This window comes from Leuciscus leuciscus, assembly GCF_965113295.1.
Source record: "Leuciscus leuciscus genome assembly, chromosome: 6".
NCBI lineage: Eukaryota > Metazoa > Chordata > Actinopteri > Cypriniformes > Leuciscidae > Leuciscus > Leuciscus leuciscus.
The window spans coordinates 46,564,220-46,589,663 of NC_138730.1; the positions used below are offsets into that span (position 1 = coordinate 46,564,220).

The following is a 25,444-nucleotide window of genomic DNA, read 5'->3' on the forward strand; positions in this document are numbered from 1 at the left end:
TTGAGAACATTATTACAGATCAGATAACTTTGAAAGAACATTATATTAATGTTACTGGAAGAACGAGAACCAGAGGTTGCCGGAGAACCTTGCCAGAACGTTCCCTGTTAGCTGGGCTTGTCCCCAAACACACACACACACACACACACACACACACACACACACACACACACACACACACACACACACATACACACACACACACACACACACACACACACACAGAGTAGTCAGACTGCATTATGTCACGGTGAAGGAAGTGGCAACTATGCAGGACAAGTTGAGTGCCTTTTTCCTTCAACCACGGGTGGATTTGCTCTGAACACACACACACACACACACACACACACACACACACACACACACACACACATTTTCTTTTTTTAAACATACCTGCATATTTTTTGCATAGCTGCAGATTTTGCATAAAAAAAGAGTTTCCATTCTGATAACGAAGCACTTTGTTTTTTTTATGAAAGTAGTTGTTTTTCTATTTTCTGCATTATTTATGTATTTATTTCTCTATGACGTGTGCAGAAAGTGTGACGTTTCCGTGTGGATATGCCTCTGGATTCACACACACACTTCCGACAGAGCTATTTTTGTGTAATTTACAATATTCCCAGAAGTGTGTGTTTGTGATATGTGTGTTAAACTGAGGTATACCTGCACTGTCAGTGGTCGTCCAATCATAAGCCTCCATCGGTCATACTCGCAGACATTCGACCAATCGAATCGCTTCGCCCCCCGACCAATCACGTCATTTCACGCTGGCAGGCATGTGTTGACAATGATAATTCTGATATACCTCAAATACTTGTAATGTAAAGGTAATCTGATGAAACAATAACGATGATAGTAGAAGATATTACTGCTAAATAATAGTTTTGGAAATATTGTGACTTGAAGCTTTTTACTGTTCTGTACTTGTCTTGTTGAGTTGAGTAATTTACTCTTTTATTTTTGGCATGCTCACTCAAAATCAACCTTTGTTTTACGTGGAGATCAGCGATTACTGAACACTGAAGTGGCATCAGAGCAACTAGAGAACATGTTGTGTCCCGGTATGAAACTGTAGACCACGGGAGGTCTTCAAGATTGCCTGAAATTATCCAGAGCTTGTGTAGTTGTTAGTTCCTTTGAATTATGAGAAACACCAAAACGAGCTTTAGAGACCGGAGGAATATCATGCGACAAGTTGCTGTATACTTATTTTTATTTTAAAGTTCCATTTCTTTAGAATCTCTCTCTTAATTTCATTTATTGACCCATGTTTCTGTCCATAGGAAAATGCATTTCAGTTGAATTATTAGTGTTTGTTGTGCGTGTTCAAGTGATCCTGATATTTAAAAAAGAAAAAAGGAGAAAAAAGAAAAAAAAAGATAATGAAAACCAGCTCTTCTGTCGTTTGGGAAACGCTGGTGAATCTTTTATGCATGGATATTAATCTAACCGTTCAGAGACAGGACGACTCGTACGTCACGGTCAGGGCGAGGCGGGAGGAGCCGGGGTTTGCCCAGTCGGGTCTGACGAAACCATCAACTAGCCTACTTATTTATTTATTTAATTAATTAACACTTTGTCTATTTGCTTTGATTGACAATATTGTGCTCTCCTTCTATCCCACCTCTATATATGAAATTTCAATGAAGTTAAATCAAGGTTTTGAGGGTCTAATTGTTTCTTTAGGTACAGAATTATTGGGTGAATCTCACTGAGAAATGTCTGGGAAAAAAACATTTTTATTTTTATTTTGCATCATGACACTTTTCTTAATAATTGTAAATGTTAAATTATTATTCAATAAATACATTAAAATAATTTAAATAAAATTAAGTAATTTATACTTGAACTCGTCACCACCAGAATTTTTGATAATTTTCACAAAAACGTAATGGCCTCCAGAATATTTTGTTGTATGAATATCTGAACATGCAATATATCAAAAGAAAAAAACCAAGCCTCTTTTAACTCTTTCCCTGCCAGCATTGTTTGTTTTTTTTTAGTTGCCACCATTTAAATTTTTTTTGATAATTTTAACAAAAATGTAATGGCGTCCAGAATATTTTGTTGAAAAATTTGAACATGCACTATATCAAAAGAAAGAACACACTCTCTACTTTTAAACATAGAAAACCCAGTTTTATTCTAGCTTAATGCATCGTTTTTTATCAACACTTGAATGTGGCCAAGTTTCATAAATTTGTTTTAAATCATAAAATTTTTTTTTTACATTTTGAACAAAAAGCTGAGAATTTTTGGGGGGTTGAAATACGAGCTGGACATATCTTCATGTGAGATTCCCTCTTTTATCTATGATTTAACACATGTGGTTGATCAACACGCTCTCTCGGATAAACATCTCCCAGTGTGTTCAGATCCCAGACCCTGCGGGCAAATCCTCCTCCTTCCTCTGGTACCAGAGAATCAATCAGAACCATGTGTCTTTGTGATGGTAGAAGACAATCAATTTCCAATAAGGAGAAGAACAAAAGACGAGAAAGAACGCTTGAGAGATAGTCGCTGTAAAGACTCGAGACTGGGAAAGAAACGCTGTGAGCGATGAGTGCAGCTGAGCATTTAAACCCTCCACAAAGCAGAATATAGATTTTTTTTAGCCGACTGCCATGGTAACTGTAATTCAGAACAGCTCTGATTTTAGTCATTTTACTGAGAGGCTTTTAAGACCAAAACAGTTTGACCTTAAGTAATCCTTTCCCAGGTACTTTAAAGGGTTAATTCACCTTCAAATTGTTCCAAATATGAATTGTATTATTGATTATTATTAATTGGTGAATTAACCCTATTAGACTGCATTCTTTGTATGTTGCCAGGTTAACAATAGCCCAAATATCAAAACTCAAAATATGCCACCCACTAGTTTACAGTCACTCTTATGCAGCTCGAAAATCACTATATTAATAGTCATAAACATTCTGTTTTCATAAAGGTGCTTACAGGAGCTCAAAGTGTCATTACCATTCACAGAAATTAACATCTAGCACAGTTTTATCATTGGTAGAATATAAACCCACCTTAACAGTTTAAAAGTAGGAAATTTCTTGGACTTGGCAACCCTGGTTGTACTTAAACTCATTCAGCTAAACATTTCCGTTTGTGTTTCATGGAAGAAAGAAGGTCAAACCGGTTTGGACGAGTAACTTTAGGCCTAAATGTGTATACGTGAGTGAACTGTTCCTATAATAGATAGATCATTATTCAGATACAAGGTAAACAAATTTACGTGAGTCGTTTTATAGCCTACCTGTAGTTTGTGGACGAATATGATCCATCAGGACAGACGTTTACACTGACAGCTGTGCAAAGACCTTCCCAAAACCAGTTTCCTTCTCATTTCCCGTCAACTTCCCTCGATTTACACCATCCTCATGTGACTCCGGGAATTATGACTGAAGGCCTGATGAGGAGACACAGCACGCGGATCCCATATCAAATATAATATCACCTCGACTCTCCAAACAAGTGCCTATACGCTCAACTCACAAGTACAACCGTGTGTTCTTCTGCCCTGATCGTTGTTCCTGTAAATATAGCGTCCGGAGAAACTTCAGTGCAAACAAACAAACAAACAAGGACAATAGTTTGACTGAGAGAGTAATGGCACAGTCGCATTTACCGTTGCTCGGCGAAATTTCGCGGGCGAAATTCAAATAGCAATTGCGCGAGAGTTTCGCTTGACATGAGTGAAATAAAATACCCACAAGCATTTTTTGCTCCTTATGAAAGGCCATTTCCGCCACATAATAATAATAATAATAATAATAAATAATGCTTTGGTAAATGACAAAAAGTCATATTTATGAGATGTAATGTCAAAATCATGTGTTATGGAAGTCCATTTCCGCCACATAGTAAAAAATAATCATGCTTCAGTAAATCGTAATTGTGACAAGAATTTGAAATTATGTAATATTTATGAGATGAAAAGTAGTGGTAAGGAAGGCCATTTACGAAAAAAAAAAAAAAAAAAATGCTTTGGTAAATCGTAATTATGACAAAAAAGTCGAAATTATGCCATACTAAGTCATTTGAGATAAGTCAAGATAATGACATTATGAATTTTCATCTAATAAATATATAGTATGGCATAATTTCGATATTTCCCACTTGCAGTTGAACTTCCAACATGGAAACTGAAAGAATGAATAGGCCTATATCTCACATCTAACTGTGAATAAAGTGCTGCATCAATTTTACGTTAGAGATTTAGTCAAAAATAATTTCAAATTGCACAAAGCTGGATATCTTATACATCGCTTATCACAGTCGTTTCGTTTCCCAGTCTTGATCTCAGTGGTTATGAAGGCCTGTACAGTGACTGACAGTTCATGTGTTGAGTCCTTTAAAGTTGGCTAAACCTGAGTGATAACTGTTACAGAACATCAATGAACTAAAAAGACCAGAATGGGTAAATACAATTGTGTGTTTTGAATAATTAAGTCAATAAAAAATTGGGGGAAAATCACTGTTTCATCTTTTTGAGTGAATCAACAGAAACACTGTGGCTCTACTGACACCTAGTGGTGGAAGCAAAGCAATGCACAACTCTGCCCTCTGCTGGACTGGAGAAGAAGCAGTATGGAATGTTTTTATACAAAATAACAAAAATATATAATTTTTTTAAGGGAGAAGGGACATGGAAAGAACCACAATGGAAAATTAAGCCAGTGTTTCTTAAAATAATTCACCTTTAATTAAATTAATGTTTATTTTATGATGCAAACACACGCAAACAGACAAGAAACAGTCAAGACAGTGAACAGGGTACAACATGCTTTTATGAATAAAAGACTCTCTCTTTTTCTTTCTTTTTTTTTTTTACAAGACAAACAGTATAAAACAAACATATGCATAGAAAATAACAGATAAACACTTGAAACAACATTCATACACATTATAATAGACAAGACCAGGCTGCTGTGAGATTGGATGAAAAAAAAAGAATAGAGTTGAAAACTGTATATTCTGACGACTCTCATTCATTATGTGTGCTGAAAACCTCCTGCGTGATTTAGCAAAGGTTAAACGCATCAAAGTGACATGAGGAAACACAGGACTGAGCTCAGTAACTTTATTAATGCCACTGAATGTCCACAAACAGTTGAACAGAGATCATGTCTCATTGCAAAAGTAAGCAAAAGACAAGAATATATTGCTTTACATTAAGAAACTTTGCAAGATTACAAAAACAAAATCATGTCATACCTGAAATATTTTCAAACTCAAAGTCTGAATGCTATAGGAAACATCTCACTAGAATATGGCTCATATTCAGACAATTGAGTCAAACAATGTTTTCATCCAATCTTACAGCGAGCAATAAAGACATCAGATGAATTTGACACAAGTACAGGGGTGCGTTTGGCAAGATTAGGGCTCAAAATGTCATAAAATGTAAAGAAAAAGAAATCCAAGGCATGCAGAGATCCCGACTGGAAACTCTCTGAAGAATAGCATTCCTGAACCTAATTAATACAAGTAGAAATATCAACCATTGTTGAGTTTCACACACATTTTTTACTACAGTCAGTTCAATGGAATCTTATTAAACTCAAAAAAAAAAGAAAAAAAAAGAGATGCATCCCACAGCACTAAGACTAGTTTAATATCTGTACTATCTTAGATAAACCTGAACCGCCACAGGAATAAAGGTCGAGAGTCTCGTTACCATAAAGGTAGAAAAACCATTCGACAACGACACTTTCTGCCATGACTAACAGTCATATTTATATGTGCATAAAATGATTGGAGAGCATATGGCAGAAGAAGAGCTTCAGAACCTGAGAATCGTGGATGGAGATTCTCGGTGGTTTGGCTGTTCGCCACTAGATGGCAGTAAAGTCACACGGCAAATTCACCTCAGAGCACGAATCCAATGTTTTCCCTGTTTTTCAGCAGGGTTTATTCCCGGTCAGAGCAAATAAAACACGACTGTACAGTAGATCACCAAAAAATACATCTCTCTTAAGCACGTTTTAAAGACGTTTTTAATTGCAAGAGTGGAAAATTATTCAAGAATGGTGTTAAAGTCCCCCTGTGGTCAATCATTTCATCCCTTAAAACTCATCTTTGATCATCAAAATGACATTTTGCCTTAAAATATCTTGAATGTAACTCGACACCCTCGCCTCATTTAGTATGCGCGGCTCTATGAATATGCAAATGAGCCCCACCTCCACTCACTCACTCAGCTCAGAGATCCACTGGTTGACGATCACACGTTGATCTGATTGGTTACAAGGTAGTTTGTGACGTCAGAAACACCAGTGATTTCAAAGCGTGTGTTTGAGACTGTCTTTGGTTCACTGCAGTTTTAAGGAGGAAATACTCAGCAATGCTGTCGACTTATGAACTTACACATGCTTTGTCTTAAAGCAGATTAAAAACACCACATAGACACATAAACAACATTAAAAGCATGATTTTCAACCACAGGGGGACTTTAACTAACCTCATATCTCATTAATTAGCATAATATCAATAATATAATCATCAGTAGCACTCAAGCTTAATTTATAGGAGTGTGATATGAATTCTTAAGAGGTTAACGCTGAAATAAAATAGCACATATATAGGCTACATCAGATGTTTTAGCTGTTAAAAGCAGTGTTTTTCACTGTAAATCGGTGTCAGTTTATTGTAAATGAGGATTATCTGCAGGAAAGCACGAGCGATAAGCGTTTGTGTGCATCAGAATCAATAGGAGACAATGGAGGAGAGACTGACGAGGGGCCCGGGGACCCGAAGACCTACTTTCTGCTTCAACACCCCCGACATCAAATCACAAAGCAGATCGAGCTTATGAGACAGCAGATTTTATTGAACACGCCATCTCTGATATGAAGAAAACATGAGCGTGGTGTGCATGAGAGTGGCTGTGTTCAGAATAACATACATATGCTCTTTCTGCACTATATAACACGTGTGCTGTTCGTTTTCCACATATGCAAATCACCCGACGACCTAATGCAATTACTAAAAATGTACATCCCACAATGCAATGCACTGACAATGTAGCACCATTTCAAAACATTGCACACATTTTCACATACTATTTAACTTTTTTTTTTTTTTTTAAGTAAGCATTATGCAGGGCAGTATTTTAGTATTTCATTCTGAACACAGTCAGTGCAACCGGATTAGTGGAAATTCAACCTCTTAAAACCATTAAAACAGCATCTCTGTGAATATTGTGCATGAATGTTGGCAGATGCTGAGGCTTGTAATGTTGCTCTGAGCGGAGAGAGAGAGAGAGAGAGAGAGAGAGAGAGAGAGAGAGAGAGAGAGAGACACTCACTCAATAGAGGGCGCTGTGCTCAGTCTACAGAGGTGAACACGTGATGCTGAAGAAGAGCAAATAAAAGACTGGCACATTTCATACATGATCACACAATCAGAGATTCTCGTGTAAATGCACAATGCTTATTGTATGGGAGGGCTGAGCATCATTCAGAGGCGAATTGACATGCCTTTCAAAACCAAATGCAATTCCTGAACAGTTTAAGATGCAAAACGGCAATGTAGAATTTGAATGAAGAGATAATAAAATAATAATAAACATCACATAAACATACAGTATATTTTCTTAAACATTAGATGATCAATCAATCAATCAATTTACACTCATTACATTTAATAAATGAACTTTCATTTTATTGCAGGGTTATTATTTCTAACTAAAAATAAAACCATTAAAAAAAAATCATTTCTTAAAATAAAATAAACGTTAATAAAAAATAAAAAAATAAATAAAAAAAAGTTTAAATAATTTTATTTCAGCTAGTTGCCAAAGGCAAATTTTATCTTTTTTTTTTTTTGGTTTAAGTTGAAGTAGCTACTAAAATAATAAATTAAATAAAGTATAGTAAAAATGATATAAACACATAAAAATACACTAATACATTTTTTTTTTAAAGATACTAAAATAACACTTAATTGGCAAAACACGGCATTTCCCAGAATGCTCTGGTTTACGAATTAAATAAATTTCAAAATATGAAACTTTTAGTTAGGAATATATTTAAAGAAATATAATTAGTCAAAACTTTAATTGAAAAGCAATTTTCAACTGTGTCATTCCAATTAAACATTGTGTGGTCAATGTCAATTCTTAGATTCTGAATTTTGCTCAACCCTTTAGTATCATCAGGCATTTTTGCAAACAAAGTGGATTAAAAGTTCTCAAAATGGAGCAAATATGTTGCGTACGCTTTACAAATCCTTACAAACAATCCGGACCAGTTTTGCACAGTGTCTTTTCCGCACAGATCGCGTCGCACTGAATCCAGTTCATGAACGATTGATAAGATTAGATGAAGAAAGGAAGGGTTGGGAACGAGGGAGCCGGGCGTTGGAGGATTAATCCCGGCTGAGCCTCTGATCTTTCTCTCGATCATCATCATCATCATCACACCACCTAAACACTGTGACTGACTGCACGGCTAGAGGCTAACGCTAACAGAAAGAGCTAACTAAACAAACAGTTCAACCAATCAACAACATCGAATCACAGGCCACATGGACAACATCTACTGTATCACAGGACCACGACTCGTACCTACTGACTGTGGATGATGTCGGTGAGGTCTGAGAACAATGAAACGAGTCAAACCGAACAGATATGGGTCACAAAACCTGATATGTTTACTTCTAATAATCATCATCAGACTCTCATTTGTCCCAGTTTTGAAACATGAAATACAGGCAAACCAGCTGGAAGTCACGCTGAAACAAGGCTCAAGCGATGCCAGCAGAACTAATTAGATAATATCATATTGTTTAATCCTCACGAGATGAAATTAAACACTTAATGTCGTCAAAGATTACACTAATTATTAAAGTGTGATCGCTCTGTTTCAAACCGTCGTCTTATAAGGGAACAACTGAAATACGAGATGATTTGAAATGCTCTAGTGTTAGTGGTAACACACACACTCATGTACGCAAACACACACACACACACACACACACACACGCACACACGCACGCACGCACGCACGCACGCACGCACGCACGCACACACAAACACTCACACACTCACGCACACACTCACGCACACTTAAAGTAAATGTACCGGCCATTAATATTTTTTTACCAGCCACGAAACATATTAGTCCTTATTAAACTTACAAGTTATTCAGTCAAGAGTAATGAGTGATTGTTGTTTGTCTCTTGTTGTTTTATTAACATTAAAAACAAAGCCAGCAGGAGGAATATGAGGCTACTGTCACTTTAAGAGCGAATGCACGGATCCAATATACTGATACACGTGTTTTACTTCTCAACTTTTTACGCCAAGACATAAAGAAGGATACTCGCCAAGACGGCCATTTTGACTATTTTGTTTGAATACGCTTCAGATGTTTGCACACAGAAAACTTAATGGGAAACAATTAGAGTTCCCTTATGCTTCTTCTTGCGCTTGAATATTTAAATCAGCAAGGCTTAAACTTTCATGTTGCCACAATTTTGCATTGTTAGAATTAATAAAAATGTTACCGGCCAAATGATGAGTGACAGCGTTTCAAACACTCGCCAACAACGATTTATACTCGCATTCGAGGCTTGGCGAGTGTTCATATTATATACGCATGAAAACTGCTTTCGAATTACACCAAAACAAGTCATCATGGCTACCAAGTGCACTCGACTGTTGACCAGAGCGTAGTGTGCACCTACAGTTAGCAGAGCACGACTAGCTTTGGACTAACAGGACTCTCAGTCTATTACGTAAGTCAAACTCAATGGAGCATCAACAATTCCTCTCTCTCCCCCGAAGCCTTTGAGCATCATTACTGACGGCGTTTCAGGAGGAGACGACCAGATATAATCCCTGATTGATAATAAGAACTGTAACATTTACTAATCTTGTTAGCATGACAACATCATGTGAAAATTAATTGATTATTGTAGGACGTTTTGATTTCACTAGCAATTTCTGAGTTGTTTGAAAGTAGATCCAGCCGGTTTGACTGTATTTGTCATGTTACACACACACACACACACACTCTGGGTGAGTTTAAGTTACAACATTCTTGGTTTATGGCTCTTGTAGCTTATTGGTGAACTTTATCTGTGTTCAACACCAGCTGCCGGTCAAAGGATCCGTTTAAAACGATCTCGATAAACCTCTCGGTGCGTTTTCTGAACAGATTCTGTTGACGCTTTTCCTTTTTTTTTCTCAAAAAACACTAAAGAAAAGAAACAATTCAAAGTACATTTGAAACAAAAGATTGAAATATAATACCCTCTACACAGTCAAAGACACATGGACTAGATGGGCGACATGTACATCCGTGGTCACCAGCCAGGGACCCTCCCTCATTGAGACCCAGTCGGGGGGTGGGGTGTGGGTGTGGGAGGGGGGGGGGGGGGTCGGACTGGGCAGGAGAAGCCGAGACTTTCACACACCGGCCGACACAAAGACCGTCAGGATGAGAGAAAACCACGCATGTGTGCTGAATCATCATTGTGCATTATGGCAAATGTTCAGTGCAAGCGAATCTATATCCTGAAGAGATGCATCTAACATTATATACTATATGCCATATTATTATTATTATTATTATTATGTGCAATTTCAAAAGCAATCAGTGGCGAATGCAATGAAAATGAACTCACAGTGATGATGCATAAACGATAAATGTGCATTAATGAATCATTTATTAGATTACGTTACACTTTATTTTAAAGTGTCCTTGTTACATATGTTACATGTACTTACCATAGTAATAACAGTAAATTATGCATAATTACATGCAACTAACCCTCAACCAAACCCTAATCCTACTCTAACCCTATAGTAAGTACATGTAGTTGCTTAATATTACTCACTACTTTAATATATAATTACACTGTAACAATGACACCTTAAAATAAAGTGTAACCTTAGTTTATTACTTAAGGAGTCGAAAAATAAAAAAGTCGCACTTTACAATAAGGTCCCGTTAGTTAAAGCATTTGTTACAGTATTTATTCTTCTTCATGTTCAAATGCTTTAGAAGCACTGTGTGTTTGACCTTAATATAAAGGGAATAAAATATGCACTTACAATATTATGCGAATATGAATCAAAGTGCGGTCGATCTATTGCGCTCGCGCTTCACAATGAAGTCCCGTTAGTTAATGCTTTTGTTACAGTATTTATTCATTTATTCTGTGTGTTTGAATCTTATTGTAAAGGGAATGCAATATGCAATATTATGCAATACTTGAATATGAATCAAAGTGCGGTCGATCTATTGCTGTAAACCTCTTATAAACATATGGCTTTAGTGTGCGTGTTTTTCTCTGTGCATGACGTCCCGTGGACTCGACACCCAGGCGCCTGCCCCCTAGAGGCCGGTGGGTCGTCGGCGCGTGCGTGAACCGAGGCTGAGAGAGGGGGGTTGTGGGTAACCAGCACCCCTGACCTCATCTGACCCGGTTCAGGCACGTGAACCTGCAGTCAGAAGCAAAGGCTTCATAAACCCTGCAGAGCTTCTGGCTGACAGGGATCGGGCCGGTGTGTTTGACCCAACTCACACACACTTGCTCATCGCAGAACACACAGCCGATCGAGTGATTCCTTCACGGTGTTTGTTTGCGGTTCGGTGCAAATCAAACACACCATTAAGACTTGCGCAATCAATCGATTCACGTCTAGTTTAGTGCCGCTTGTTTTCTCCTCTCAGCTGTGGCTTTGTGAAAGTGGGCGTTGTATTAGAGGAGCGCATTATGGAAATTGCCTCCGCTGCATTTGTCTCTAAATTACTATGCTAATTAGCAACTCTAAAGAGCAAATTTACTTGCCATTCGTTTTTATAAAACTCATTGGAAGCTCAGAGACAGAAGCAGGTGAAAGGAAACCTATTAGAGTCTTAAATGCAAATAAAGTTAATAAATGCAAATCTGAGTTTTCCCAATTGCAATTTGCTCCTAAAAGTGTTAAAAATTTGTTATCGTATTTTTAACCATCAGCTGCAATAGAAATAGCGACGTGCTTCCAAAGGCAGTGAGAACAAGATCATTTCATGACCTGGCTTGTGTATGTAGCGTTATTATTGTTAACTAAAACTATTTTTAAAATGGTACATTAACACAAATGAAATAAAACATTTAAGATTTTTCGTTTAAAGTAGAAGTACTAAAATGAAAATAAGTAAACTAAAACTTAAATAAAAATAATATATATATATATAACAGAAACTATTATAAAAGTGTAATTGACATTAAATGATATGTATATTAAATATATTGAATACTAATATATACCAAATACACTGAAGAAAAAAAAAATACAAAATTGGGAAAAAAATTAAAGTAATAAAACCAAACCTAATAAAATTAAAATGAAAACAGAAAATATAAAAATAAAAAACTATATATATATATAACTGTTTATTTATATTATATATGTATAACTTTATATTATATATTTTTTTTAATAAATTGAATTTACTGATACTAAATACACTGAAAAAAAAATATATATGAAAAGAAAATGCAATTAAAAAAATAATACCAAACAAAAACACACAACAAACTTATGAAAACTTTAACTAAAATTATATATATATATTAGTCAATTATTACTTAACTTAATTGTATTAATTTTAGTGCTTCAACTTTAAATGAAATTCCAAATGTTTAATTTTTTTTCAACTAACCAACATTTTTAAAATAGTTTTAGTTAATAAAATATAGTACAATAGTATAATACTCCATAGCCGGCGTGTGTGTGTGTGTGTTTCTGCGCATCAGCACTGTGTGTGTGAGTGTTGGGTGTCTAAGCTTCCCCCATTGGGCCCCTGGCTGCGTGGTTTCATATCATCTTCATGTTGAACTTGCGCGTGGCTCCGGCTCCTGTGGCGGCGGCCGGTCCTTCCGTCTTCCTAAACGAATACTCCACGGTGAAGTTATTTTTGCGCTGTCCGCGTCCGCGACTCCACACGAACAGCAGGAGAAAGCAGAAGAGCACGACGCCCAGGAACGTGATGCAACCCATGGCCGTGGACACGAGGATGGTGGTCAAATCCAGCGTGAACTTCAGGAACACGCGTGTGCTGTTGAGCCCGGTGTCGTTGAAATCCGACGCGTACAGCGAACGATTGGAGACGAACGCCGAATCCGCCGGTTGGCTTTTTACGGTTAGCGTTGCGAAGTATGTGTCGTTTCCGCCGGCGTTGCTAGCAATGCAGATATACGTACCACTGTCCGCTACTTGTGCGTAACGAATCTCAAGCGTCCCGCCCGGGAGAACCGTAATCCTCCCGTTTGATTTAGGAGTGATTCGTCTTCGCTGAGGCGAGATCCATATAATCACCGGAACCGGTTCGCCTTCGGCACGGCACTGAAACGAAACCGGTTGGCCTTCGTTTGCCGTAACCTGTTGCAACTTACGGTTTCGAATCTTCGGCTTCTGACAAGTGAAGTAATCGAACAACGCCGAATCCGTGAAGGTGCTCAACATGAATCCCTGGACTTCCGGAGGTCCGGCGCACACCGGCATCTTCCCGTCGAAGTTTAAGGTACGCCGGCGCTGAAGGATCCACAGCAGACGGCAGTCGCAGGACAGCGGGTTCCCGTCCACGCGCAGCGTCTCGAGACTGTTCACCGAGTGGAACGAACTCTCCTCCAGAGTCACCAGCTCGTTGTTGGACAGATTGAGGACTCGGATTTGCCGTAAGCCTCCTAACGCGTGCGGCTCGACGGTCAGCAGGTTTGTGCTGATCATGTGGAGTTCCTTCAGCCTGGAAAACAAGGACAGAGTTGTTATTACGACTGCAGGTGAAGTGGGTTTATTGAGTATAATGTGGAATGATGCACTCGACGGAGACGGAGCATGTTTGAGAAATGTACAGTATTGTGACTAAAGGAATAGAAGTCTTTTCAGGTAGAAGAACCTTCTAGATAGAGCCATTGCTTGTGTTTTTCAAAATATATGGACTAGCCTTAAAAAAAAATATTATTGAAGATTAAAAATGATATACATTTCTTTAAAGATTTTATAGATGTTATATGTATTTATTATATTTTATTATGTATATGTATAAATAAAACAATTCAAATTGATAGTATATTACCTTTATATTATATTCAAAATGATATATTATATATATATATATATATATATATATATAAATAATAGTAATAAATATTATATATATTATATATATATATATATATATTTGGATATACACACACACACACACACATATATATATATATATATATATATATATATATATTTATTTTTATATATTTAAAAATAAATAAATATATATATATATATATATATATATATATATATATATATTTAAATTATTTATATTATAAGATTTATAATATAAAATATGATGTAAGCTCATGGTCACATGACATGCAGGAAAACAAGCAGAAAATATTTCCACAAGCCTGATGAGGTCTCGAAAGGCCCAGGACTCGAGTACGGAGATGGGATTGTAGGACAGGTTCAGAGACGTCAGGTACGCCAGGTTTCGGAAGGACGCCGACGGGACTGATGTGATGTTGGTGTTGGTGATGAAGAGCCAGGAGAGATTGAGACCCTGGAAGCTCAGCGGAGAGATATACTCCAGGTAGGGCCAGTTGTCGATCTCGAGACCCCTCAGAGCAGAAAGCTTGCGGAAGTTCTGGTCCTCGAGAGCGGAGATGCTGAGGTGGCGTAGTCGAAGGGTCACGAGGTTTCGCAGATACGACAGAGTCTGGCCGGAGATGGACGTCAGGTTGCACCTCTCGATGGTCAGATCTTCCAGACCTATCAGTCCTGAGAAAGCCTTGTGAGAGATGTAGACCAGGTCATTGTCACCCACCTGGAAAACAAAGAAACAATCGTTATTACCACTGCAATTAAAGTGGGTTTATTAGGAAAAAGGACATGAAGCCTAATAGCCTTTCGGGTAGAAAAAACAGTTATATTTGATAGAGCCAAAGCTTGTGTTTTTCTCAAGAACACATGCACAATATTTGTATTAGCTTGGAAATAAATACATTTTTTGTAATTTTGTTGTGAATGCATGCACAACATCTGGATTAGCTTGGACATAAATAAATAAATAAATAACTGCGCTTTCAATTTAATTTTAGTAAAATTTTAGTTTTTTGTAAATACATGCACAACATCTGGATTAGTTTGGAAATAAATAAATATTTTTTTCGTAATTTTGTTGTGAATGCATGCACAACATCTGGAGTAGCTTGGAAACAAACAAACAAATAAATATGCTTTTTTTAAAATGTATTTTAGTTACATTTTTAGTAATTTTACGTAAATACATGCACAACATCTGGATTAGTTTGTAAATAAATTAAATAAATAGATTTTTAGTCATTTTGTTGTGAATGCATGCAGAACATCTGGATTAGCATGGAAATAAATTAAATAAATAGATTTTTAGTCATTTTGTTGTGAATGCATGCAGAACATCTGGATTAGCTTGGAAATAAATAAATATGCTTTTAATTTATTTTCATTTTAGTTAAATATTTTGTAATTTTGTTGTATATATAATTTTTTTTGCACTTATTTAGTTTATTATTTAGTATATTGCATCATATAAATAAATAAAAATTGCACTGTAAAATAAAAATGTATTTCTGATCAATATAATACAAATAAATATTAACAAAGAATAATAAAATAATAAATAACTTTACACTACAAGTTACTATATTAATATTTATGTCTTCAATCATTCACGTAAATTCTTGTTCTAAGCACTGAACAGAGACACTGAAAACACCAGATCAGGAGCTGCTCGTGTGTAAAGGACTATATTAATTCTTGTTTAATTAAATTGCAGCCTTTGATTTGATAATCACAATTGTGCAGCTCCATTTATTTATCCTTTTAGTTATAATTTAATCAGTTCCCTGTTTTAGTAAATCCTTTCCTAGAAATAAAAACAGCTGTCCGCAAAGTGAACAGACTTTCCTTTAAAGGACTTTTAAGTCCACTCGTCACCTTTATTTATACAGCGCTTTTACAACACAGAGTGTTTCAGAGCAGCTTTACCGAGATAACAGGACAATAATGTTTCCAGAAGAAAATAGTGTCATAGTCCAGCTTCAGTTCAGTGTTCAAGTTCAGTGATGGTTCATTTTTGTTGTAAAAAAGTTATTAATTAAGTTCACTTATATATATAGCCACTCTGGAGAAAACCGTGATGTCATCGTCCAGCTCAGTTCTCATATAATGGTGTCAATGCAGGCAGATCAAAAATATTGTTGAATATTAAAGGTGCAGTGTGTAAGTTTTAGTACATCTAGTGGTGAGTTTGTGAATTACACCCAACAGAAGTTACGGTGGCCGACAGGAAGTGATGTCGTCGTCTGAGACAACAGAGAGTAGCCAGTTAAACAATGAGGTTTCTTTACAAAGATCAATTAAGAAATTATGTTTACTTGATTATTCAGTAAAACAGTGTTATTGCGAATATTATTGTCACTTGATCATCATTGTGTCAGTGTTTTATTCTCTGACTTTAGCTGAAGCTTCTTTACACGAAGAACAACATAGTGACGAAACGCGTTTGTCTGTTCAAGGCCACCGTAGAAACATGTGGATGTAAGCGGACCTGCAGTGTGTGTGGAGAGAAATGCTCATTCTAAGCTAATAAACATAACGCTTCATTATGTAAGATCTTTATACACCACTGACAACACAGTTATGTATATGATATTGCATTTCTGTCAACAGATCCTCCTAAATATTACACACTGCACCTTTAAATGTTAAATGTCCCCAACTAATCAAGCCAAAAGCGACAGTATTTTACACACTAACCTCTAAATGTTTGAGACTCCGCAGATCCTGGAAGGTGTAGTCCAGCAGGATGACGATCTTGTTCTCACTCAGGTCCAGTGCGGTGAGGTTAGCGAGTCGTGCGAACGCTCCCATGGGCACGAGCTTCAGCTGGTTTCCTCTGAGTCTCAGCGTGCGCAGGGCCTGAAGGCTAGCGAAGGCGTTGGGCTCCAGCGTCGTGATGAGATTCTCACTGAGATCCACATCTTCCAGACGCGGGTACGGAGCCAGATCTCCCGGCGCCACCCAGCGCAAGCGGTTCCGGCTTAAATCCAGGAGCCTGGTCTCTGTCGGGATGCCCTCGGGAACGCCGGATAAGCGTTTGCGCTGGCAGGACACGGAGCGCAGCTGAGGCGCGCAGTCACAGCGAGGTGGGCAACCCGAGCAGGGGTTCGGGGACGCGAGAGCCAGAATCAGACCCACACACCACAGCCGGCCCCGGCCCCATGAGGAAGCCATGAGCCTCCCTCCACGTCACTCTACACACCTGTGGAGGACAGAGAGAGGTGATTACGTCAGCGATGTTTACTATGAATCATTACACAAATGCAATTTTTAATATACAGTGAAAACAAAAATGCGATAATTATAGCGATATTTTTTTACTAGTGTGTGCAGGACACTACAGTTCATTTATGTAAGTGAGGATAGCAAAATAAAGTAAACTGAGACATATTATACCCTCAGAAAATATGGACTACCAGTAAAATGTATACAAATTTGGGACCAAAAATTATTCAGACACGTCACCCCACACACCTGTGGAGGACAGAGAAGTGATTATTTTTACTATGGATCATTACACAAACGCAATTTTTCATTTACAGTGAAACCAAAAATGCGATAATTATAGCGATATCATTTTCAATATAATTTTTTTTTACTAGTGGGTGCAGGACACTATAGTTCATTTATATAAGTGAGTATATATAAGTAAACTGTGACGTATTATACCCCCCCAAAAATATGGACTACCAGTAAAATTTATACAGAATACAGAACTGGGACCAAAAATTATTATATATCAAATTATATATTAGGTCAGCTATTTTTACTATGCATCATTACACAAATGCAATTTTTTATTTAGATGATATCGCTCTCAAAGCAAAGTCAGGAATGCTGCTAAAGAAACAGACACTATAGAACTTTGGAATCATTTTTTTGAAAGTCTCTTCTGCTACAGTAAAAATGTGTTTGTGGTTAGTGGATGTTCACAAGAAATGTGATTTTATTTTATTTTTTTGCGCAAAAATACAGTAAAAAATTTGAAATATTATTACAATGTAAAAATGCAATGTTCACATGATCCTTCAGAAATCATTCTAATATGATGATTTGATGCTCTAGAAACATTTATTATTATTATCAATGTTGAAAACAGCTGAAATGGTGATACATTTTTATTTTTCCGGATTCTTTGATGAATAGAAAGGCATTTATTTGAAATAGAATAATTTGTAACTTTATAAATGTATTCAATGGAGAGGTGATTAGGTCAGCTATTTTTACCATGCATCATTACACAAATGCAATTTTTAATATACAGTGAAACCAAAAATGCGATAATTATAGAGATATCATTTTCAATATTTATTTTTTTACTAGTAGGTGCAGGACACTATAGTTCATTTATGTAAGTGAGGAGAGCAAAATAAAGTAAACTGTGACAGATTATACCCCCAAAAAAATTCATACAGTGACTACAAGTAAAATGTATACAAATTTGGGACCAAAAATGAATAATACACTATACACAATAAAACACACAACTATACACTTCTATACAATAAATATCACATGCATTAGACAATAAAATATGAAAGCAAATGACATTCAGACATTTTTAAGTGCATAAATTCTTTCACCTGCATATGACATGCTAATTTCTCAGCTCACTGCACTCGTTCATTAATCAGATCACGTAAATCGCAGCAGACTGGAGGAGAATGTGCCTAAAATCGTCCCCGAAATGCCCATGAAAAAGTCTGAAAGTCTAAATGCATGAGAGTGGATGATTATGCACAACCTTCGATTACATAAAAGGGGTTAATATGCGGCGTTCCAGCAGTTTTCCGTCTCCACGTAAGAGACGACCGATGCGATTGACTGGAAAAGCCAACAGCGCATACTAATTTCAGTGTTTGTCATCCTCACATGTTCAGCTCAAGTGCTGATAATAGGACAGGCTGTTGATGAATCGCTCTCGGATAGTTATATAACGCTAATGCCAGGCTGAAAAACGCCACTGAAAACGTCAAACTGATCATTATCATAACATGAAAATACCATTATTCAGTTCTTCTTCTTTTACACCCTAGCAACCATCTAGAAACGCTCTAGTAACCACCTAAAATACCCATGCAACTACCCAAAAGCAACTACCCTTAGCAACTGCCTAGCAACCACTCACAACCCCCTAGCAACCACCCAGAATACCTTAGCAACTGCCTAGCAACACCATAGCAACCACCAAGAACACCCTAGCAACCACCTAGCAACCAGCCAGAACACCTTAGCAACGCACTAGAAAAACTCTAGCAACCGTGACGAATTTTGCCACTGCAAGCACCACTCACATTTTCTTCAGTAAATGTACATTCTAGTTCAATGTGTTATTTTCTTCTTTTGTATCAGTTTGAGAAATGCATTAGCAATTTGAGCGTAGGAGGCAAATGAACTGCAATGAGTATTAATTGAGTCATTCAGAATCTAATACAACAGATAAACAACATGTTTCTTGTGCAGTTATTAGTGTGCAAACTGAAGACTGAAAAGTCCCATCCATCCACGTCTCATCTGCTCCTCTTGACTTCTTTTTTGACTCTTTTCTTGATTGATTTTGTTGGTAAGTGAGACAAATTCCAGATTGGTTGGGTAAATATATCACCTGGCTGTAACGGAGCAGATTTAATCAGGTTATTTGGCATCAGCGGGAGTGGGCGCTCATGAATTACACGGCTGCTGTTTGTTTTTCTGGTTTTTCTTGCTCTGGCACGCAGTTAAAGGTCGAGTCTCTGGGCGAGGAGCCACAGCGCTTGGATATAGAAGAGAAGATTTCAGCCAAGTCTGTCTAATCTCCACGCTGGCCGAGTCAAACACTGTGTGGGTCGGGAAGGACCAGAGAACCACTTTAAACCTCCATCTGATGCACTTATAGACCTTATGCACAAGAAAAACAAGCGCGCCGCCATCTTTAGAATATTGTCTTTGAATTTGCGTTTTTGCGGTCGCTCTGTATATTCCTATGGCATTGCTGTCGAAGAGTGATTAGCTGGTGAAGTGGATTCACTTATTGTAGAGTTAACGAAGGTTATCATGAGCATTGTAATGTTTAAAGCAGATGTCTAAACATATGTCAGTAGACCGAGGAGATTTTAAAACGGACAGTTCATTAATAAATATGTAAGATCGCTGTGCAAATACAAACTGGAAGACAAAAGACAACAAGTGCAGCGCTGAAAGGGGGCGGAGCTACATAAGGTGTTTAGTAGCTCCGCCCCTTTTCAGTGCCACGTCTTACGGTTTGTATTTCCACAGCATGAAGATAAAATACTATTTATATACACTATGTAATATATTTAGGGCCCTATTTTAACGATCTAAGCGCATGGTCTAAAGCTGCACTTAGTCCGTGTTCGAATCCACTTTTGCTAGTTTAACGACGGGACAAAAGGTTGGCGCTCCCGGCGCATGGTCTAAAAGGGTCGTCCCTATTCTCTTAAGGAGTAATGGGTGTGTTTTAGGCGTAATGTGCAATAAACCAATCAGAGTCTCATCTTCCAATCCCTTTAAAGGGATACTCCACATTTTACAGCTCCCCCAGAGTTAAACAGGAAAATGAAAAGTTGCGATTTTCTAGGCTGATATGGCTAGGAACTATACTCTCATTCCTGCGTAATAATCAAGAAACTTTGCTGCCGTACCATGAGTCCAGCAGGCGTAATGATATGACGCAGCGCCTGAAAATAGTCCCCAGCTCGGTAGACTATAGGGTCGACTATTTTCAGGCGCTGCGTCATATCATGAAGAAGAGTCAAGTTTTAAATAGGAAAAATATCGAAACTCTTTGGTCATTTTTTTGAGAGAGATGCTAATGGGTCCTGTCCGATTCAATGATCTATGCTAAGCTATGCTAAAAGTGGTACCGCCAGACCCGGAGATCGGCTGAATGGATTCGAAAACGGTAAAACTCAACTGTGTAACTCTGGGGGAGCTGTAAAATGAGCCTATTTCCAAAAAAAGTGGAGTATCCCTTTAAAAGCCAGTTGCGCTCGCGCCATGGCGGATTCACTATTTACATGACGGAATTAGCAAGCGGAAAAACTGAACGCTTCTCTAGCGAGGAAACGGATCTGCTCGAGCACGAGTTTAAAGCAAGCAGACCATCTACGGGACAAAGTACGCGCATTGTGGACCCGCCTATTGAATAAATATTTCAATATTTCGAGAGCGTAGGGAGATGACTTGATTACGGATCGTGAATGGGCGGAGCTAAAGAGGTCATTTTGGAGACTCTGATTGGTGGTTTTCTGCACAGCATCATGGGTAATGTAGTTTTTGACCACAAATTCAACTGTTAAACAAATATTTCTACTATGGAGAAAATGAATGTTGTTTTTACTTCTGGAGTCGGCAGTTCCTGTGATGTCATAATAGATAATATGTGAATTAAATTCAAATAATGAAAGAAAAAAAAACTAATTTTTATCAACATAATTAAAGTGCTCAACAGTGCTTTCAGCTTATATAATAACTCATGTATTTTACTACTGTATTTTACTACTCAGTGTTTCTGGCTTGTTTTCCAGTACAAACATCCAAACATTTTTAAATCAAGACACATTTACTTGTACAAAATGCCTGAAGATATTTATTCTTGCTTTCTGAAAAAATGTATCAAACATGAAGTGAGTTTATGGTTAAAACAAGAAATTAATTCAGCTTATTTTTCTGCATGCATAATTCCATCCATTTATTTGATTCAGTTTTTGTTCAAGCAAAAAAATTCAACATCGCTGTCATTATTACTCATGATTCATTTGTCACGCTGGAATAGAAATGTCAAATCTATTGCATTGTGGGATACAATACTGCTTTATTTTACGCTTTCTACAATTATAGTCTAAATCAATGCGGTCTAATAACGAAAGACCTGTCAGACTAACGCTAACATGCACTCGCACAGCATTTGATGGTGCTTTTATCAATGACACAAATGCATGTTAGTCAGCGGCCATTAGACACGCGTGTGGGAGGATGTGAAGCGCCGGCAGCAAAACACAGGCCTCCATTTATTGTGTATCAGCGCTTTGATTTATAGGAGGAGCATCAAACTGTGTGTGTAATGCTAATGCCATCATGCACTAACATTCTGATATTAAAAGAGAAAATGTGAGTTCACTGACATCCAGCACAGGGGCGTTTGCGTTTCTATCTGTCCATCTGTTAATTTACGACCTTTCTTCTGAAAGCCTGGACTCAGCGGGCCTGTAGAAGATTTCACTTTAGTAATGAACATGAAACATGCCGACAATCTGGGCTATTAAAACAGATCACATGATGTCACAGTGCTAAACTACTAATCGATTGGAGGATTTTCAGTTGGCGGACAATAATAGGGGTGAAAAATAGCCTGTCAAATCACACAGAACATCTTTATCAATGCCCACAAGCACCTAGCAACACCCATGTGACGACCCAGAACTCCCTAGCAACTCCTTAGCAACGTGCCAACAGCATCTTAGCAACCACACAGCAAGTTCTAGAATTAATATACATGTGTGTTAGTTGAAAATAACACAACTATTATTTTATATTAACTTTTAGACTATATAGAATATTTGTACATTTAAATCTGACGCGTCACATGAATATTTTAAATATGAAAAAAAAAAAAAGTCACACCACAGGACTATTTAAAAACAAAATGGTGCAAACCTTAACAGAAATCTTAATAAAACTATTTTCTCTGTTATATTCAGATAAAAAAAAAAAAAAAGTCTAATTGTTTGTTGAAAAAAAAAAGTGGGGTCAAAAGCTTAAAAATTTCTAATTAAAAACATTTAAAAAAATAATAATAATAACTTAAAATAATAATAAAATAAAATGTATTAAAAAACACAAAAGAAATATACATATTTAATAAAATCAACCATAAATGCTTATTCAATAATTCAATAAATTAAAAGTACTATTAGTATAAGGAAACACATTTCAGTGTGTTATTTTATTACCTGACAGACAATATGGTGCAATATGGTCTCAAACACACAATTATGATGTTCTCATGATAATGTTATGTGGCCGATATGACAGACTTGTGCTGCACATGTTAATCTTTACTGTATTTTCCTTTTTTTAAATTATTCCAATTATATTTCAAGCACTTCAAACCCATCATGTTGAACAGTGGCATCTGAAGCGTCTCAGCTGGAGGAAATAATGCATTATTTATCGGATTTAATATATCGGCCAAACTTTATTATCGGCCCCATAACGATAACATTAAAAATGAACATATACCGACCGATACCGATATGATGACCGATATATCGTGCAAATTTTCGTATACTTTCAGACTAAAAAAATATTATTTGTGTTATTTGACGCCTTTACTATAGAAGCTTGTTTCCGCTTATCATTTTAAAAGATAAATGATAATTTTTTTTCTCAGAATTGCAAGATATAAAGTCAGAATTGTGTGATATAAAGTCACAATTGAGAGAAATAAACTCGCAATTCTGACTTTTTTTCCTCACAATTCTGACTTTTTTTTCCTCACAATTGCAAGTTTATATCATGCAATTGTAATAAAAAAAAGTCAGAATTGCTTGACACAAAGTCACAATTGTGTGTTATAAAGTCAGAATTGTGAGAAATAAACACAATTGTGAGAAATAAACACAATTGTGAGAAATAAATGCGCAATTCTGACTTTTTTCTCGCAATTCTGACGTTTTTTCTCACAATTCTGACTTTTTTAATCGCAATTGCGAGTTTATATCCGACATCTTTTCTCAGAATTGCGAGTTTATATCTCACAGTTCTGACTAAACATGCAATTCTGAGAAAAATATCTCTTTAGCTCTTTTAATCTGTCATCATCATCATCAGTTTAAAGCATCTGTGGCGTGCTGGAAGTTTCAGTGTATCGCGGTGGCAGAGAGAATGTTTTCTGAAGGCCCTAATAATAGCACGACTGGCACTCGTGGTCGTTCTCATGGAGCCGCTGGTGTTTTGGCTGTGTCTCGGAGTCTAACAGCCCCGGCGAAACGTGTTTACGAGAGGCAGAAAACACACACGGTTCAGGATACTAATTAGGAGACTCATTCATAATAAATCCAAACACACTCTCAGAGCATCAGAACTAATGAAATTCACTACGGCCAGCAGGGATGCGCTTTCGTGGACTGGCCTAATTTAATTTATGTTAGTAGAGGAGATAAGAAGAAACCTGATTTTCTATTCAAATATCGGTCAAAACCTTCATTAAAGTTTGAAACACTGACTGCATTTCAAACTGGACTAGAATGGAACGGAATGTTTGAGTTTTCTGGACGTTTGAAGGACTTTTGGTGTCATGTGATGATCAGGGTCAGGGTGGGATATTTGAGGGAGTGGGGTCAAAGGTCAAAGGAGTGATATCTAGTGTGTGATACTTCAAAATGAAAATAAATAAAAAATAAAATAATACAAACTATAAAAAAATTTAAATCAGTTATTTAAAATAAAATATAATTTAAAAGTAATAAAAAAATTTTTTAAATGATAATAATTTAAAAAAAATAATACAAAATACAAATAAAATATAATTATTTCAAAATAAAATATAATTTAAAAGTAATACAAAATAAATACATACCGGTAAATACTATAAATAAATACTATAATCTGATACAAGCATGAATAAAAAGGGAAGATTGTTTTTTTTTTACACAAAGATTTCGGAAGAATATGAACAACTGTTATGATCCACAATAAGCACATAAATATGAGTTTAAACTGCATTAGAGTGAGTAAATGACTGAATCTCTGTCTCTCAGTGCATGTTCCTCAGGCTTGTGAAGCGTGTTGTCCAGCGGGCGCTTCAGCGGAGGAGAGCGTGTTTCACCGCGAGTCTGTTTCATGCTCTGTGATTTATGAGGAGGGTCAGCACACTGTCACCTGCGGCCCCGGGGCCCGTAACCCACCACAACAACAAGAGAGAGAGAGAGAGAGAGAGAGAATGTGCGATCACTCCCGCTATAAATGGAGCGAGAAATACGAGATGCCAAAGGAACCAGAAAAAGATTGAGCTGTGAGAACGGCAGCGAAAGGTGTTTGAAATCCTGCTTCAGCGCAACAACATACAAAACAACAGAACTGGACAGACAGAACAACAGAACTGGGCTCAAAAACATGATTTTGAAATAGCGGATATATTTTATATTAATTTATTAAATTTTTCTTTGGTAAACTGCCTTTTATATATATATATATTTTTTATTTTATTTTAATGTATGGGTGTATGGATGTATGGATGGATGGATGCATGTATTGATGTATGTGTGGATGGATGTGTTGTATGTAATGTATGTACAGTATGTATGCATGTATGTATGTTTGTATGTAAGTAAGTAT

The 25,444-nt window shown here is 36.9% G+C and overlaps 1 protein-coding gene and 1 long non-coding RNA gene across 3 annotated transcripts in view; both read right to left on the minus strand.

Annotated features, from left to right (window-relative positions):
• Positions 1–4,781: 4,781 nt before the first annotated feature.
• LOC309501238 overlaps positions 4,782–25,444 on the minus strand; it is a 235,852-nt gene continuing 215,189 nt past the window's right edge. The window contains exon 2 of the long non-coding RNA XR_014206804.1: positions 4,782–10,782. This is a non-coding gene — a long non-coding RNA (uncharacterized lncRNA). The remainder of the gene's footprint in view (positions 10,783–25,444) is intronic.
• Positions 12,519–25,444, minus strand: part of lingo3b (leucine rich repeat and Ig domain containing 3b) — a 62,447-nt gene continuing 49,521 nt past the window's right edge. For both annotated transcript variants that reach the window (XM_082173037.1, XM_082173038.1), the window contains exons 2-4: positions 16,805–17,309; positions 14,416–14,831; positions 12,519–13,751 (exon numbers count right to left, since the gene is read on the minus strand). In XM_082173037.1, coding sequence (XP_082029163.1) covers positions 12,824–13,751; positions 14,416–14,831; positions 16,805–17,281 — 1,821 coding nt within the window. In that variant the 5' untranslated portion in view covers positions 17,282–17,309 and the 3' untranslated portion in view covers positions 12,519–12,823. The remainder of the gene's footprint in view (positions 13,752–14,415; positions 14,832–16,804; positions 17,310–25,444) is intronic.